Raw genomic sequence first — 16,557 nt, 5'->3', positions numbered from 1 at the left:
AGAAGGCGAATAAGGGGCTTCAAAAAGATTTGATATAATGACCTCTTATTATAATATCATGTAAAGTTTGTGAGGTCGCTGCTAATTGGTCTAAAAGCGCGATTCTTCGAAGAGGACGACTCCCGAATTTAGCCGACATGCCGATTGAGTCATTAACAGCGATTTAATTTATAAAAACAGGCTTTTTGGATGCGAAATAATAATTTTGGCGATCTCATTACCATATTTAGGACGGCTAAGGGTCTGTTTGATAACAACTCTATTCTTGAAAATAATTTCTTAGCATAAATGATTTTTTTTCTAATTCTGTTCCTGGAAACAGAAAAGTAGACTTTTTTTGCTTCTTGTTTCTGTTTCAAATCTATTCCTCATCCACTGATTTGCTATCATGAACATAAAAAATAACTGCCATTACCAAATAGATTTATGTTCTTTTTCCGTTCAAAAAAAAAAAAACAGAAATCAGATGAACAGCAATGTTACCAAACAGGTCCTAAATATAGTGTAAAGCAGAATGGATTGTGTAGCTGACCACGTTACGTATTTATGGCTATGGTCAGCAAATAACTTCATTAAACTATACTCCTAGGCCTTCATGGGCATTGTCGAGTTGTTTAGTACTGCGATTGGAATGTGGCCTTCCTTCAAAGCTAGAGAACCGGGTCTAATTATATCTATTAAATCTGTCTTAAATAATCCACGTGATGTTTGTATTATTGCAATTAAGCATTCAATTAGAGTATTTTATGTGTCAGCATATATGTTAAATAGGCCTAATAAGCATGCATAATGTATAATCTAGGATGCGTTTGTTGGAGGGAAATTGTTTTCCGGGAATTGGTTTTCCGGACTTTCACCTATTTAGTTCACCAAAAATGACTTAATAATAGAAAACATTTTCCAGTCAACGGAAGATTCATATATAAAATCAAAAAAGTGAATTCCCCAATCTAAGGAGGTGAAAACACTTTTCGGAACTGCTCCTCTCGAATTTTTTAATAATAATGTTTTATTTTAATATTTCAATATAATATTGTCAGAACCCGTGGCGTCCCGGGCTCGCCACGTCGCTATCGGATATAATTAATTTAAATACGCACAGGCTTGAGTTATCAAAACACGGCACTTATTTATTAAAAGGCCGACAACAGTCGGGTTTGTTTACATAAAACCCGGGAGGTACACATCGGGTGGCTTTCAAAAAGTGGCCCGTCGCCCTACCTGGTTATCAAAAGAACTCGTAGTCGGAACAAGCGACTCCCGGCAAAACTCCCATACAACCCGACACTCATACATAACAACGAGTACTTCGTCCCATGCCGTACATCATAAACTTTCTACACTACTATACTAGGGCCCTCTAAGGCGCCACGTAGTCAAAGGGTAGAGGCCCCACAAATCCCGGGCCATCCTCCGGAACACCATACACAGCCACATAAATATGTGAAAACTCGTCCACATCTAAACCGCCGTTCACCCAGATGGTGACGGTGACTCGAACCATATTAATACCAGGTAGCTTAGGGCACACGTAGGGCTCCACGCTCACAAAGACTTGCGTGGGAATCCCGTAGAAAATGGTCCGCGGACTAGCCATTACCTAAAAAAAATAAACAACAACGGGGTGAGAGAAACTCAGTAAGTCAAATTCCTAACTCACCAACTAATCTGCTCAAAATGATGAACATACGACGACAAGACAGATCAGTATCCAGGATCCACAGAACATCCGTTTGTCATTTACTAGCAAGTTCGCTACATGCATCGGCATATAAGTATCTCTATGTATTGGAATAAAAATTATGATGTGATGCATAAGGTACGTTTTTACTTGGTTTACTGTGACTCAAGCAATAACATTAATCGGTTTCGATATTGTCTCGTTCCACCACAGAGACTAGTCCGGATCACGCAGCATGACCGCCCGGTTAACACAACAGGGCTACCCGGGTCACACAGCGGTGTCCTCCCATACACTCCATGGGAAACACGTGTTCGAGTTTACAGCTTGATTCCACCACTCACCATTTGGCCAATGTAAAATGTGCAATAGTTTACTCATATATACACGTGAATGATGCACATCTAAACTTACTATGTCGAGCTCTCGCATGATAACTTTCTTACTCGTCGTATCCACAATGACAATTTTTTTTATATATTGCAATGCATCACAAAAATTTCTACTCGTTACTACCAAAATGATTTCCCAAAAGAATAGGTTAAAAAAAAAATACCAATCGTGCGTTTTACGTTTGACCACCATAATCTATCAAACCCAAGCTTTAACGTAAAACTAAACTTCTCCCCAAACCATGTGTTTCAAAAAGAAACCTTCCCAGAAGGACGTGTTTTCTATTGCCCTGCCCCTCTTGTCCCATTCGGTCTCACAGTACCCACCCACTAAAGCTAATTCTTCCTCATTTCCTTTTTTCTCAACCCATCCTTTTTCTCCTCCCAACACAGACTTCTCGATCCCACCACAATTACCCCACACTCCTATAAACCAAGATGCATCCGTAGAGCCAAAACGCGAAGACTCCTTTGTACCTGGCAGTCACCGTCCCTCATCTCATTGTAAGGAAATACTCGCCTCAACCTGCAGCTTACGACTACAGAACCTGACCCCTACTTTTTGTAGTAAAAAAAATTCCGAGAACCCCAACCAGTTAACATGCGTTTCAGCTTCAATCTCCAAACCCGCACTTTCTCCCTCTCAACATTCCACAACCGAACGGCAACTGGGCCGACTTCGCGGCACTTTCCTCCCTACACTAGTACTCGTGTCCTTCAAAAACCACAAATACCCAAGATTCTTTTGACATGCAAACACCACGACGTCCGACGTCGGCACCCGAGAATTACCCGCCAACCTGCCCATCGTCATTTTCACCCATTGCGGAAACTAGTGAGCGGGTTAGGAAGGTGACTTACCGAAATCTTTGTTGCGACTAAACTGGTGCTTGCTGGTCGCGATCGAGCTGGAACGTTGCTGTGCGTACGGGCTTTCGAAGAGAAGGAAGCGTCGTCGCCGGGAGTTCTTCTAGCGAAGACAACGAGGCACAGAGAAGAAAAGAAGCAGATGGGTTTCGGTTGGGTCAATAATTAGTCACTAAGTGGGCCAAAACTCACGGTAATTTGTTCACAATTTAATTGGTACAACTGCAACTTGGGCCTCCCCTTTTCACAGCCCAAAACTTGAAGAAAGAAAGAAGATGTGGGCTGCTTAGCCAACTGCCCCCTTTGGCCCCGAATCAGTGGGCGAGCAGCCCAGCTCGCTCGGCCTATGAGCTTGAGCTAGACAGCGCATGCCCATTTGGGCCAAATTAATTGGACTGCTTCAAAATACCAAAGTTTGCTTCAAAAACTGAATTAGTCCAAAAACCTAATCGGTCCCTTGCACCCCTAATTTAAAAATGTGAGATTCTTGTGATAGCTTTATACCAAATTTCTCGAGCTTCGCTCGCTACTCAGGCCAACAGATTTAAAACTGATAGCTACGTTAAGATTTCGCTATCTCTCACCACACGAATCGCCTTTCCAATCCGTTTTGTCTAATTTCTATTTATTTAGAACTAAAAAATATGGAGTGTCACAAATATAATTTTTTTTTTTTTTTTTGTATCCTCTTCCTCCCCCCTTCACCACCGTCTGGTGGGCGGCGGCCATTGGCGAGCTCACCAACATCGCAGAAGGAAGAAGAAGAGCAAAGAAGAATGAAAAAAAGAAAGAAAAAGAAATATAAAGAATTTAATTTAAATGTTTGAATTTTTTTTTCCTAAACTAAAGTCATGAATGTAAAATCATTTTCCAAATGAAAACCAAATACCTGAAATCGTTTTCAATTACATATCACCAAACAAAGAAAAACAAATCATTTTTCAGGAAAATGATTTCTCGCAAAACAAATTCCCGAAAAATATTTTCATTGAAGCAAACGCACCCTGAGCTCTATGTGTTTCGCGAAAAATGAATCATTTGAAAAATATTTTTCCCAAAATGATCTCTTGTATCATTTACAAAAATGAAACTAATTATTTCAAGTTTTCGAAAAATATTTTTCAAATCATTTATTTTTCGTAAAACAAACGGAACCTAAGTGGATCTCGACCTTACAAAGCGCAAGCTTATAGGGGGTGATATTTATCGCCTAAAATACAATATGCATCACAATATGCTCTCTTTCTCAACTTGGAAAGATTTGTTGACTTCACCTAACTCATTATATGAAAATAGATCTTAATTTGGAAATTATTTCACTAGACGTTCCGATTAATAGTTCCTTAAATTTAGGTTTTAAAACAATCTTCAAAATTTTGGGGGCCAAGTTTATATGCAAACATTTTTTCCCCCTAATGGGGACCTTATGGCAATTTAGGGGGACCCGCCCCGACCCGCATAAATCCGCCCCTTCGACTAGGCACGGTCATGAGCCTGGCTGTTTGGTGGGCCCATATAGGCCCATCAGGCCCAAAAGAACTAAAGCTGGTATGTGGGCCAACCGGAAAGCCCGTAACTCGCAGACTCGGGCTGATCGGACGGCCCGTAATTCGCTTCCTTGAGGGATGGCATCGCACGCTACAAAACACGGTCGCGGAGCTTTCTGCTCTGCAGAGGATTCTCTCGAGATGGAACTGAGCTCGTACTGTGCTCCTGCTCCTGCTCCTGCTCCTGCCCCTGATCCTGGTCCGTCGTCGTCGTCGTCGTCGTTTTTTTCTTCTTCAGAAGCCTCGGTGATAGAGACGCTCCTGAAGCGAGGATGGTCCCTCGACAACGCCTCGCACGTCAGAGCGGTCATCACGATCCAGCGCGCTCTGATGGACGACCCCTCGGACGCGGCGGCTCTGGCCGACGCCGTCGAAGCGGACCTCCTCAACACCGACTTGAGGACGATCGGCTCCAGGTCCTTGCCCGACCGCAAGGCATCGCACCTCCTTGGCCCTGTGGTCCTCCAGGTTAAGCCCGACGTTCGCTTCCTTTTTAGGTTACGGCTTTGATCGCCCCCTTTCCGTGTGGTGCGAGGGTTGTTTGTACTTTTGGGTTTCGCACTCGTTATGTTTAGGTGGTGACGTTGTTTTGCATTCAAACAGATTTCTGCAGTGAGGGACATTGCGAGTAGTAGCATCGAGGAGGTCTCAAAGAGCTCAGGTGGTAATCGTATGTTGAGATTGACACTGACGGACGGTCACAGTGAGATGACTGCGATAGAGTATGCTCATATTCCGTCACTTCCCGATGATGCTGTTCCCGGTACTAAGGTATTCTTTTAATTGCCTTCTCTGTAACCGGTTCGTGTTTTACTCTCGTAGTAGATAGCCTGAAGTTATTATATCCGTGGCATCGGAGATATAGAAATATTTGATAGATTCTAGTACGGTTTGGTTTTGGGTCTTAGAGAATACCATTGAGTTTATAAGTCACGATGAAGTTTCCGGTTGGTTGCCAATGTGGCTTGGATAGTTTGTTTAGTACAAATGATTTAGGTGCTATATATGGTTGAACTTAATGTACGAACTGGATCACAGTAGCTTCAGTATCTTGTTGAAGTGAAGTTCGCACTGGCGTTCATTTTCTTTAATAATATTTTTCGTTTAATCATTTTTTAAAATGATACAAGTATTCATTTTTAGGAAAATGTAATTGCCTTCTCTATAACCGGTATGTGTTTTACTGAGGTAGTTGATACCCTGAAGTTGCTATATCCGCGGCATGGGAGACATGGAAATTTTTTATAGAATCTAATTCATTTCGGCTTTTGGTCTTAGAGAATACTATTGAGTTTATTAGTCACCATTAAGTTTCCGGTTGGTGGCCGATGTGGCTGGGATAGTTCGTTTCATACAAATGATTCGGATAATATATTCGTTTCATACGAATGATTAAGATAATATAAGGTTGAACTTAATGTAGGAACTGGAACACCCTAGCTTCATTTGTCTAATTGATGTGAAGTTTGCACTGGCGTTCATTTTCCTTAACAATATTTTTCCTTTAATTTTTCAAAAGCGATGCAAGCAATCATTTTTAAGAAGATGTTTTCCTAATCATTCATTATCCGCGCAACAAAGGCAACCTTAGTTCACAAGAAGTCCTTGCCATGGCTGTTTTTGTCAGAGATGCTCCCTCAAGTTATTCAGCAGAATTGAAACTTCTGCATTGCCAGGTGCTAGGACATTATTTTGCGGGCTTGCTGCCATTTCCTGCCACTGACATAGGAGAAGGATTGAGATCCTCAAATAAATTCCAAAATTTAACCTTGTCCATCTCCAGGGTTTTCAGCGTTGGAAAACGTCTATAGTCTTCTGGAATCTAGTGGCTTGTTGGTTCTACAAGTGGATGGAAGGTTATTCCAGGGAATTACAAGTCAGATGTTGCCCATACCCAAGATTCCTGTTTCTGCAATTCTAATATGACTTTCATGTTTGCATATGTTATGTCTTGGACAAGTGTCCTTCTGTGCCCATACCCCGAGATTCCTGTTTCTGCAATTCTAATATCACATTCATGTTTGCATACATTATGTTTGGACAAATTTCCTTCTTCTGGAGCTCTTTTTGACAATGCAGTACAGTCCTTCTGTAGAATCCAATATTTCTCTACAAGCATTTAATGAATTAATTGGGTCATGTCCGCTAAAAACCCACTAGATTTTATCTACTAATTTGGATTGCGCATTAGGGAATCGTCTTCTTGTTTGAAGCCATTAAGTGTTGATGGCTGCGCAATAGTGATTTCTAGTCTTGTTGGTCTTATTGTTGGAACTTGTGTTAAGCAAGTTCCAGTCACTTCCTTACTTCGTAGTGCCGTCGAAGAAATCAACTTCAACTACTTCTGATGTTTCTGGTGTCTGCTTTGTGGTCAGGTGCGGCTGGAAAAGAAAGTTGCAATAAATAGTGGGATTTTGTGTCTAACTCCAACAACATTAACCGTCTTAGGTGGTGTTGTTCAGTCTCTATTTGACGAGTGGCAAATGAATAGAAAATACTCTGGCTTCTCCCGTGAGTCTTTAAAGCTATCACAGCAAAGTGATGCAGGTGGCCCTCCCCCATTTGAGAAGTTGCAGATCAGGGCTTCCGCACGTCCGTCCACTCATCAAAGAAGATATTCATGTTGGTCTTCATCTGTTTTTTTCTCTGCGAAAGTCATATATGATCCTGTTTGAAGGACTTCTCTTTTCTTTTTATGGACATTAAAGACAAATTTGTGCAATTTTAACTTGGAAGTGGTGAATCTGCAGACAACCCTGAAACCTCCAATGTCAAGAAATCTGAAGGCAGGGAATCTCGCATGCCATCAGAAAATAAATCTGTTGTTGGACAGAAGAATCTAGAAATGTCGGAAACCACTCCACCGACAGGAAAAGATGTGGAAAAACCAACTCACTTTGAGTCAAGGCCAAAAGAAGGTTGGAATTTTTAAAGTTGGTAACATTGCATGTTTGTGTAAAATTGCATATTGAGAAGATAGATGGCTGCTTGCTTTCTATATAGTAACATGGTAATGATAATGTTCCTTTGGGCAGCATGATGTAGTTAGTCATTCTGCTTCGAAACATTGGACTCTTTTTCTCTTCTTTTATCCCTTTTTTTTTTGTATCATAAGCCATGAAAGGATGTGGTGGTGAATCATCTTAGTGTAGTTTTTGAAATATCATCAGCTACAGAGAATGTGGTGGTAAATCATCTCTGTGCAGTTTTACAGACTTAAATAAGTGAGGCTAGTAGTATGGAATGATATTGGAGGATAATAGATGAACTGCAACAGTGAGTTGACGACATTATTAATGAAAATTGTTGTTTTTGTTGTCTTGTTCTTGAAGTCCCAAAATAGAGCAGACCAGAATATTCTCTGAACATATGATTAAGTTCCCAAGAAGACTAGTAGATGCAGTTATCATCACCATCTAAGTGATTTTTAGCCTTTTCTATTTCATGAGGCTTTCTATTCGTATCGATTGGAAGCTGATGTTGTTTTCAGTTGCCGACTCTGCACCTGTTCAAAATCAAGCGGCTGCTCAGAAACTCCTCCAAAAGATGAATCGACAAGGAATGCAGAATCAGCATTTTAAAGGTCGTAAGCATAAAGGGAAGGGCAAGCAAGAAGAGGGTCAAGTTTTTACTCTAGATGAATGGGAACAAAGAAATGCCAGTCGAAAGCATAGAGGGAAGGGCAAACAAGAAGAGGGTCCAGTGTTTCCTCGGGATGAATGGGAACAAAGAAATGCCGGTGCAAAGCTGCCAAATATGAGCCATGATGAGGAATTGGCAAGGCAGCTTCAGAATCAATTTGACTTGGAAGATGTTCATCATGTTAGTATATTTTCTTCATCAGGTGCTACTGTTTACTCCATTGGCAAAATTTGACGTCATGACTGACTAGTTTATTTCAAACTTTCAGGTACGAGAGGGTCCTAATGAGACAGAAGCAGAAAAACTCAGAAAGAGCATGTTCAGTTACGAAAGAGACAATGATATGACTTATTCGAGGGGATATGGAGGTGGACGGAGGGGTAGAGGGAGAGGAAGAGGGAGGGGAAGATCCCACTGGAGGGGAATACATAGTTGATTTTCTGCCTCTTCTCATCTTTCATGGGTTTGATGTTCATATAACTAATTGGTGATATATTCAAGCTTTAGATGGCAAATTTCTGAAGTTTCTTTTGGCTGCATAAAGATGCTTGGAAGTGCTGCGACCATCACCGGGATTAGTTTTCGTGAATATTCTGAGACAGAGATAACGGCACTTGTACAGTGGTATGGTTTATTATAGTAGTGGCCTCCTACCAAATCCAGCTAGCGTCATGTTTACTTACTTGCAGAAGAAACTTTCTCGTTCTTGCACGGATGCTCTTTCTACTGAAATAAGCACAGCTCAACTAAAGATAAGTGGAATAGAAATAGGCTGCTGACCCTTGAGATAAGGCTCTTGTAGAAGGCACTAACCACGGCTATACCTACACAATACATATGTCGATTAATCAGAGAATATATGAATAAAATTACCAATGATGTGTGCTGAATTATGGCAGGGTGACATAACGTACTCAAGCGGTGAATTGTTTCCACGTCAAATTTGCTTTTTAGCAGTGTATCCTCTCACTCACTTTGACTCCACTTAACTCTATTTAAGTTTTTAGTGTATCATCATTAATTAAGATACGTTGTGGATCATTTTCGTCTTGGGAATTTCTTTGAAGATTCCAATTAAATAATTGTCTCTTTCCTTTATATTGCAGTGGCTATGATTCCAGTCCGTGAGGTTACCCTGTCTGCGATTGAAGAAGATTAGTCGTTCAACATTATTGTTGATATCTATACATTCTGTTCCGAGTGCTCACTTTTTTCACAAGCAAGGACGAATAGATGTTGGATGCAGTTGTGTAGACCGATGCTGAAGATTTTTTACCCAAATGATGCTGAGATTTGAAAGGGTAATGAATTGGAAGCAATTAGTTAGTTTGTTTGAGGAAGGTAGACAGATGATTTCTACAATTAAAATCCTTGCCTTTTGATTGTCATTGTAGCCATAGGTTTGGTGTTTTACAAATTGGTCGGGCAAATCAGGATTCATTAGAACTGTGTCATGGAATGAGCTCGCAGGTCACACCACATTTTCAACCCTGAACCCCTTACAACATTTGCATTTGCACGTACAATTTTTATTTTGGTCTAACTTGGTCAATCTCAAAGAGAGTACCCGTTTCCTTGTATATTTAGATACAGAGTAGCTTTTGATGCTGTCGTCAGAGTGATGGTCGTGTCTTTAACCAGATTAATTTCAGTGCAAGTTCCTCATAAAAGTCTCCAATGGGTCATTCATACCGGTATAGTAGTAGTGTGAAGCATCTTCGTGTAAATTGTTATTATATCAATTGATCTCATGATTCATGATCATTGATTCTTTCTTTCTTTAATCTTGTGTAATCACTGCTTAAGCGGTGGCACATGGAAGAAAGTCTCGGCGTTGTGCTGAAAAGATCATGTTTTGATCTAGCCAAAGCCGAGAAGATGGTGCTTTCCGATTGCCAAGTCGAGTAAATGCTTGTTAGAAGCAATTAGAACTAGATTTATTTCATGTTTTACACTCTGAAAGAAGGGTGTGCGGCTTCATATACAACATTGGTAGCTAAATTAAAAAACTACTAGGAAACCAGAAAATCTTCTCATAACCAATGCTCTCTGGCCCAGCAAATTTGGCCAGTACCCCACTCAGCCCCTGCGTTTTGGAGTTCTTGGAGCTGCACAAACATGATATCTCCATTAGTATACTGCGGTAGAAAATGTCTTGAATACCCGGATCAACAAAATGAGTTACGTGAGGAAAATTATCTACCGAACCCAGCAGCGTCTGAGCTCTTCATCAACCGAATGCGCTTGCACGACTCTGCAAACATTCTGCAATTTTACCATCGATGAAGCAAAAGTCAGTGTTAATCAAAACAATGTAGTTTCGAGTTATCGGCCAGCAGGCTGAAGAAAGAACACTAGCTGGCTGGTTTTTCAACAGAGTCGAAGCAAAATGAGAGCAAATCTGCACATTCTACCACGAATTCTTCCTCGCGGAGCCCTATCCAGCTACAAAAACATTGTTCTTGCGCCCTAAGGTTCTTTTCAAGATGGGAATTATCAAATATAATGCGAAGTTCCAGCCTGAAGCACGACTCTGGAGGCACCTAATGAATCTATACAGGCCACGCCCTGCAAACTCAAGCATGCACCAAAAATTCACAATGGTTATTACTTCCAAGGGACGTCGCCTGCCAGCATCCAATCGCCGTCACCGTCCTCGTACGTGGGCACATACTCCATTTCCTTGGCTGGATCCGCGGCCTTGCTCTCTTCCGAATGACTACCTGAATGGCAATCCCACGATGCCGTGAGTGCGTCAACACATCAAACTAGCATGACCAGTTTAAAGCATAGGTACGCTTACCGTCCCCGGTGAAGCAATAGAACATACCCTCCAATGCCCTCAAGAGCTCGTCATAGCTGTTGTACGTCCGAAGGTCGACTTTGCGCAGATATGGAACTCCATCTGCCGCCACCTTCACGTATTTGCAGCTCTCCAATGTCCTCTTCCTGAATGATCTCACCGGTGGCCACCCCACCACTTGTGCCCTTCGAATAAATTGGAGATGACGAAGTCAATTTGATTACATCTTCCATATCTTATTGAAACATATGAAGTTTATACAAAAACTTTCAGTGCTTATGTTTTTGCTTAAGTAATGCTTAAAATAGACTTGCAGACTACTACATTTGTTAGTACATCAACTTTATAAACTGGTCTCGATGTGTATGGTTCGAGTCTTACTTGGATGCTGGGACTTTTCCTGCACAAGACACCTGAGAGGCTGCAGATTTCTCAGCTGCATCAACCTCGATATCCCCACTTTGCTTCCCGATGCCGCTCCCGAGGCCAAGACCGACAGTTCCGGCGTACGCCCTCTTCGCCCCAGCGATGGCCGCCTTCGAGCCGCCATCCCTGGGCAACCCCAAGGTCAGCTCCGTGTCCATGCCGGTAGCATCAGAATCCAGCGACCCGTCGGCTGTTTCTGGCGATGAGGACATTTTCTGTTGAGCGTGCATATCGTACACTGCTTCTCCATATAAAGGGAGTCGTGAAGGGGATCAAATGGGTTGAGGCCACGTGGGGTTTGGGAAAGGAGTGGGGGGTTCGGTATGCGTCCATGTAGGTGAATGTCGCTGTGGAAGAAAGGAAACGACGCTTGATGGTGGAGCTGTCAGACATGTCGGTTCATGGAATCCTGAATTTTTGTTGTTCTTACGAGGATCATTTGCGCTATCTTGTCGCTTGTCGGCGCAACCCTTTGGGGTCAAATTATTCCTTTCAGTAACTACAATGAAGCTCGCGGGTTTGGGATTGGAAAAATGTGGTGAATTCACAGGATCTTAGTGGGAAGGTGAGTTCCCCCAGTTCAAACCGGAGCTTAGAAGCAATGGGCTCAGTCCCTAGAAATGCTGACTCTCCCCGGCGATATTTCGCAAATTCGAAAGCGATATGAGTTCAACGTGTATAAAACTTTGAGGATCGTCAAATATAGAAATTTATAATGTTTCCAAATTACACAGCTCGGCTACAATTGTAAAAAAAATTGACATGTGAGCGTGAGCTGTCCGCTCTAGCTTCTACGATGGAATAGCGTGAAAAGCCGATCATAACAATGAAAGGAAAATTATTTAAAAAGTTTAAAATTTATTGCCATTGTGCAAATTCAATCATAAACCTTTTTTTTTGTTAATTAAGTCCTAAACCTTTAGCATTTGTATCAATTTAGTCCATCTGGCCAACTTTTGCCAATTGACGCCGACATGGCATTTTTTTTAATAATATTTTAATATCTTTCAATTTTTATTTATTGTTTTCTTTCTTTCTTTTTTCCGGCAACCGACCGGAGGAATAGAAGAAAAAAGAAAATAAGTACATAATTTTAAAAATATTAAAATATTAGTAAAAATTGGACACGTTAGCGTCGGCTAGCCAAAGTTAACCGAAAGGACTAAATTAGAACAAATACAAAAAGTTTAGGACTTAATCGACATCAAGCCTTCCTCCTTTCCGTCCCCACAACTCTTACATATGCCATCCTCGGCCATCGTGGCAAGCCTCCGCATAGGTTGTGTCACTAGACATCAGCGGAAAAAGTGCACAGAGACATTTAGGTCAAATGAGAGTGACTGAACTCTTATCTAATTACATCTTAACTTGAGAGGATATTTATCACATATGAAAAGATAATTGTAGAGTTTATTCCCTCATTCCGCACGTCTTCTTAATTCGGGGAGAAAGATGCGACATGTTACCACCGTACGTCGCCGTCTTGAGATGGACTACCGCGATTCGATCTCAAAAGGAGAAAATATCATTTGGTGAAACAAAGCGAACGAGTCTCCTTCGCCATAGCAGCGACGAAGCACGTGGCGATTGCCTGGGTGTTGGCAGAGCGTCGCCTTCCTCGTCTTCACGAAGATGACTTGCGTGAAGAGGAAGGGCTTTGAAATCTGCTCGACAAATTCTCGCTTAATTCCGTGTGCTAGGCTGCTAGTATTGCTCCCATCGAGTATTTTAGTAAGAATTCGTACACTAAAAGATGCACACGCATTTCCATAAAAGATCTGAGTATCCTTGACATCGCTAGCCAAAATAAATAAATAAATAACAACGACAAAAATTTCAAACCGATGCAGCGTGACACATTTATTCCAAACTGATTGTCGTGTCGTTAAAATTCCGAACTAGTACGCCGTGACACATTTACACCATACTAATTTTGGGTGTCACAAGAATTTCCAAACTAGTGCACAATTGACAAATACACACTATGTTAACTTTCGTCCCATAACCTCATTCAATTACCGATATCGAAATACACGGGGCGAGCGACTCGTCGTCTGACGTTGATCCTACGCAAAAATTCGGTATATGGCCCTATAAATCAACATTGTTGTGAGGGAACCAGATCTAAAAAAGATGATCTGAGATTGGGAACTAGGGCAAAATTGAATTTGCACTTAATCTCTCTTACCCAAATCTTAGGACAAAATTAAGGTTTTCAATAGATTTTCGAAATGCGAGGGCGCTCTTATTTGGAAGTGAAGCTGTCGGAGATGGCCAAAATAATAATAATAATAATAATAATAATAATAATAATAATAATAATAATATTGTGACATGTGTACTAATTTGAAGTTTTTTGTAGTATTAATCGAAAATAATAATAATACTGACCATAATTTCTTCCACAAAGACTAATCTTGATTCTACTTCTATTTCAAATCAAATCCTTTTCTCCATTTTCCCTTTTATACTCCAAATATTTAATGGAATAATGGCACAACCGGTCTCTGAACTTTGATCCAATGGGCATTGTGGTCCTCGAATTTTAATTTGTTTAATATAATCTTAAAATTATGATCAAATATGCAATGTGGTCCCTAAACTTTTAATTCGTTCAATGTGATCCTTAAGCTTTTGGTGTCTGTTCAACATAGTCCTTGAACTATATGAAAATGTTCAATGCAAAAGTCCAAAGACCATATTGAACGAATTAAAAGTTTAGAGACAACATTACACATTAACAAATTAAAAGTTCGAGAACCACACTACATATTGGTGGAGGTGTCAAATGAGTGGGTCAAGTCAGATTTGATTTTGGTTGAATATGGTCCGACTCATATAGACCCATTTTCATGCCCACAAATCTAACAACACATACCCGACCTACTAATACCCAACCTATATCCAATTGCACTCGTATTACTTAAACACTTCTATATTTAATCAAATCATGGAATATTTATTTCTTATAATTTGTTAAGAAAGAAATTGTTAAAACACTTGCATGCAATACAAATTTAATGAAAAAAAATTCAAATTTTTTCGAAATTTTTAATTGTATTTTTAATAATAAAATAATAACTTTATTATTTATAGAAAAATTACATAAAAAATTTAGTAAATTTCCTTATTTTTAAAAAAGTAATTTCTTTATGTTATTTGTATTTTCTATTTTCTTTTCCATTTTCTCTGGCAGCTGGAGACAAGAACTAGCGGCGGCGGACGACGATGGATAGTGACGGATAGCAACGATTGTCAACGATGAACGGTGATTAGCAGCGCTCAATATTAAGGAGGTCAAAATAGGAAAGTCCCATAAACACTACTCCCGACTGATTTGAAACAGGTGCACTCCCAATTTTGGCCTCAGTAAGGGAACATAACCTAATTTTTCTTCTCTGTCCTTCTACGAAACACCAACACCGACACACCGGCAATACATTTCTAAAAAATAGAGAATTTCGACACGATGTATTTTAACTATATATTTATATATATGATATATTTTTTTTCTAAATTTACAAATAAATAAATAATTACAAAAAGCCTAAAATTGGTCCCACATCGGTGGTGAGAGAGAGAGACAAAAGTAAAATGACTTGAGAAGATGAGAACTAAAGCATGATATCTGTAGATTCACGAGTCCCACATCAGCAGTGAGGGAGAGAGAGACAAACATGAAGTCTTTTTAAGAAGTCGGGAATGAAACTTGGAGGCTTATAAGTTCAAGGAAGGATTCCCACATTAGTTGTCTAGTGAGAATAACAAGAAAGCTCTTTAAGATGCCAAGAATGAGACGTGGAGATCTACTTCATTTGGTTGTTTTGCTAAAGATGAAGTGGAAAGTTAGTTTTTTTGGTGGAAAGGCCCTTTAAGAAGCCCGATGTGCATGTTGATTGCATGTCCCGTGAAAGCTTGACACGCGTCTAGATTCATTTTTTTTTTTACATTTTCTTTGTTTCTTTTACTTATTAGAAATAATAAAACAAGTGAATTATAAATGGGTTAGGTTGGTCTAACTAAATGAATTGTGAATGAGTTGAAAGATAAATTGAAATTCATATTTGACCTTGTTTTAAAAAAGTGAGTCAAATATGCGTTTTTAACCTATATTAATACATCCACATATTGAGTCGAAATTTACAGATTACTTATGACATCTTTCTATTTTCAATTTGACCAGAGTCAACGGCTCGACTCCGAAACTGCAAAACCTGGAACCGCACGCAGCTTTTTCCGCCTACCATCTTCGTGAGTACGTTAGTAACTAGCTGGGATTAGGTGGTAATAGTGCCACGTGGATTTTCAATTTCCCATTGAATCACAGTACTGTAGGTTAAATAAATCAAACCTAAAGATGGAGGATTTGGACAAAAAAAAATTAAGTGAATATACATAAAATACGAATAGGAATTAGAAATGATAGATCTTGCAACGTGCGTATAATATGTTGTTAATCTAACACGATATAACGTCAATTTCAAGTTATCGACGGTAAACTGCAATGATTATCTAATTAGTCATACCGAGTATGCCGATTCAATTTTGACACTAGCAAGATTAATATAATAAAGATTTGATCAATTGCCATGAATTTGATAAAATTGCTAATTTTATATCGCGATCAAGATTTCACGTCACGCCATGTCATATCCGCTTGATAATTATTGGGAAACCGCACTTATTTGACATCTTATAAAAGTTAACTTCAAGCATATGAAGCTATGTTATGTACATGGGCAAATTGCCGCTTATGGTCAACTCGGATTGCTAAGCCCCCACGACCTCGAATCGAGGTCACGGAAACCATGGACAACCACGACAACTTCGGCCATGGAGGCATGGTGGAGAGGATAGTTTGGTCTTTTTATTTTCGGTTTTTGTCCGGAGGTATGAGTCGTGTATTTTCGAGACATGTAAATAGTCGATTGATGAAAATTGAGGCATGTTTTTTTTTTGGAATTTTCTCTAGCATCAATCTTTTCCTGTCCAGGCTAAAATGGTAATATTTCTTACGCAGTGCACCTATGCATTCATGCACCAAGCCCAAGTCCGATCATCGGACGAACGAGAGATGACAACCTGATGTCATCCTATGTTTAGTTAGGTGACCAAACATGGTCCAACAACTTTAAAAAACTAAAGCACGGAAAATTTCAAAGAAGGGAACAGAAAAATGGGAAAAGCGCCCCCAATTTG

General features: G+C 40.1%; 2 protein-coding genes across 2 annotated transcripts; one reads left to right on the top strand and one right to left on the bottom strand.

Moving 5' to 3' along the window:
* Positions 1 to 4,602: 4,602 nt before the first annotated feature.
* Positions 4,603 to 9,542, top strand: LOC115754958 (tudor domain-containing protein 3). The gene is made up of 9 exons (XM_048277332.1): positions 4,603 to 4,955; positions 5,091 to 5,258; positions 6,863 to 7,109; positions 7,238 to 7,405; positions 7,978 to 8,150; positions 8,229 to 8,309; positions 8,398 to 8,616; positions 8,671 to 8,753; positions 9,236 to 9,542. The coding sequence occupies exons 1-7, from the start codon at positions 4,629 to 4,631 to the stop codon at positions 8,563 to 8,565; spliced, it is 1,332 nt and encodes a 443-aa protein (XP_048133289.1). The 5' UTR covers positions 4,603 to 4,628; the 3' UTR covers positions 8,566 to 8,616; positions 8,671 to 8,753; positions 9,236 to 9,542.
* Positions 9,543 to 10,031: 489 nt separating this feature from the next.
* LOC115754928 (auxin-responsive protein IAA1-like) lies at positions 10,032 to 11,645 on the bottom strand. The gene is made up of 5 exons (XM_030694117.2): positions 11,314 to 11,645; positions 10,929 to 11,117; positions 10,741 to 10,848; positions 10,333 to 10,394; positions 10,032 to 10,237 (listed from the first exon to the last, which is right to left on the bottom strand). Exons 1-5 carry the CDS (start codon positions 11,586 to 11,588, stop codon positions 10,209 to 10,211), a joined length of 663 nt encoding a protein of 220 aa, XP_030549977.1. The 5' UTR covers positions 11,589 to 11,645; the 3' UTR covers positions 10,032 to 10,208.
* Positions 11,646 to 16,557: the final 4,912 nt, after the last annotated feature.

This window comes from Rhodamnia argentea, chromosome 4 (assembly GCF_020921035.1).
Source record: "Rhodamnia argentea isolate NSW1041297 chromosome 4, ASM2092103v1, whole genome shotgun sequence".
In the NCBI taxonomy this organism is placed as follows: Eukaryota; Viridiplantae; Streptophyta; class Magnoliopsida; order Myrtales; family Myrtaceae; genus Rhodamnia; species Rhodamnia argentea.
Note: the sequence above shows the minus strand (reverse complement) of the source record. Positions and strands in the feature narration are given on the sequence as shown.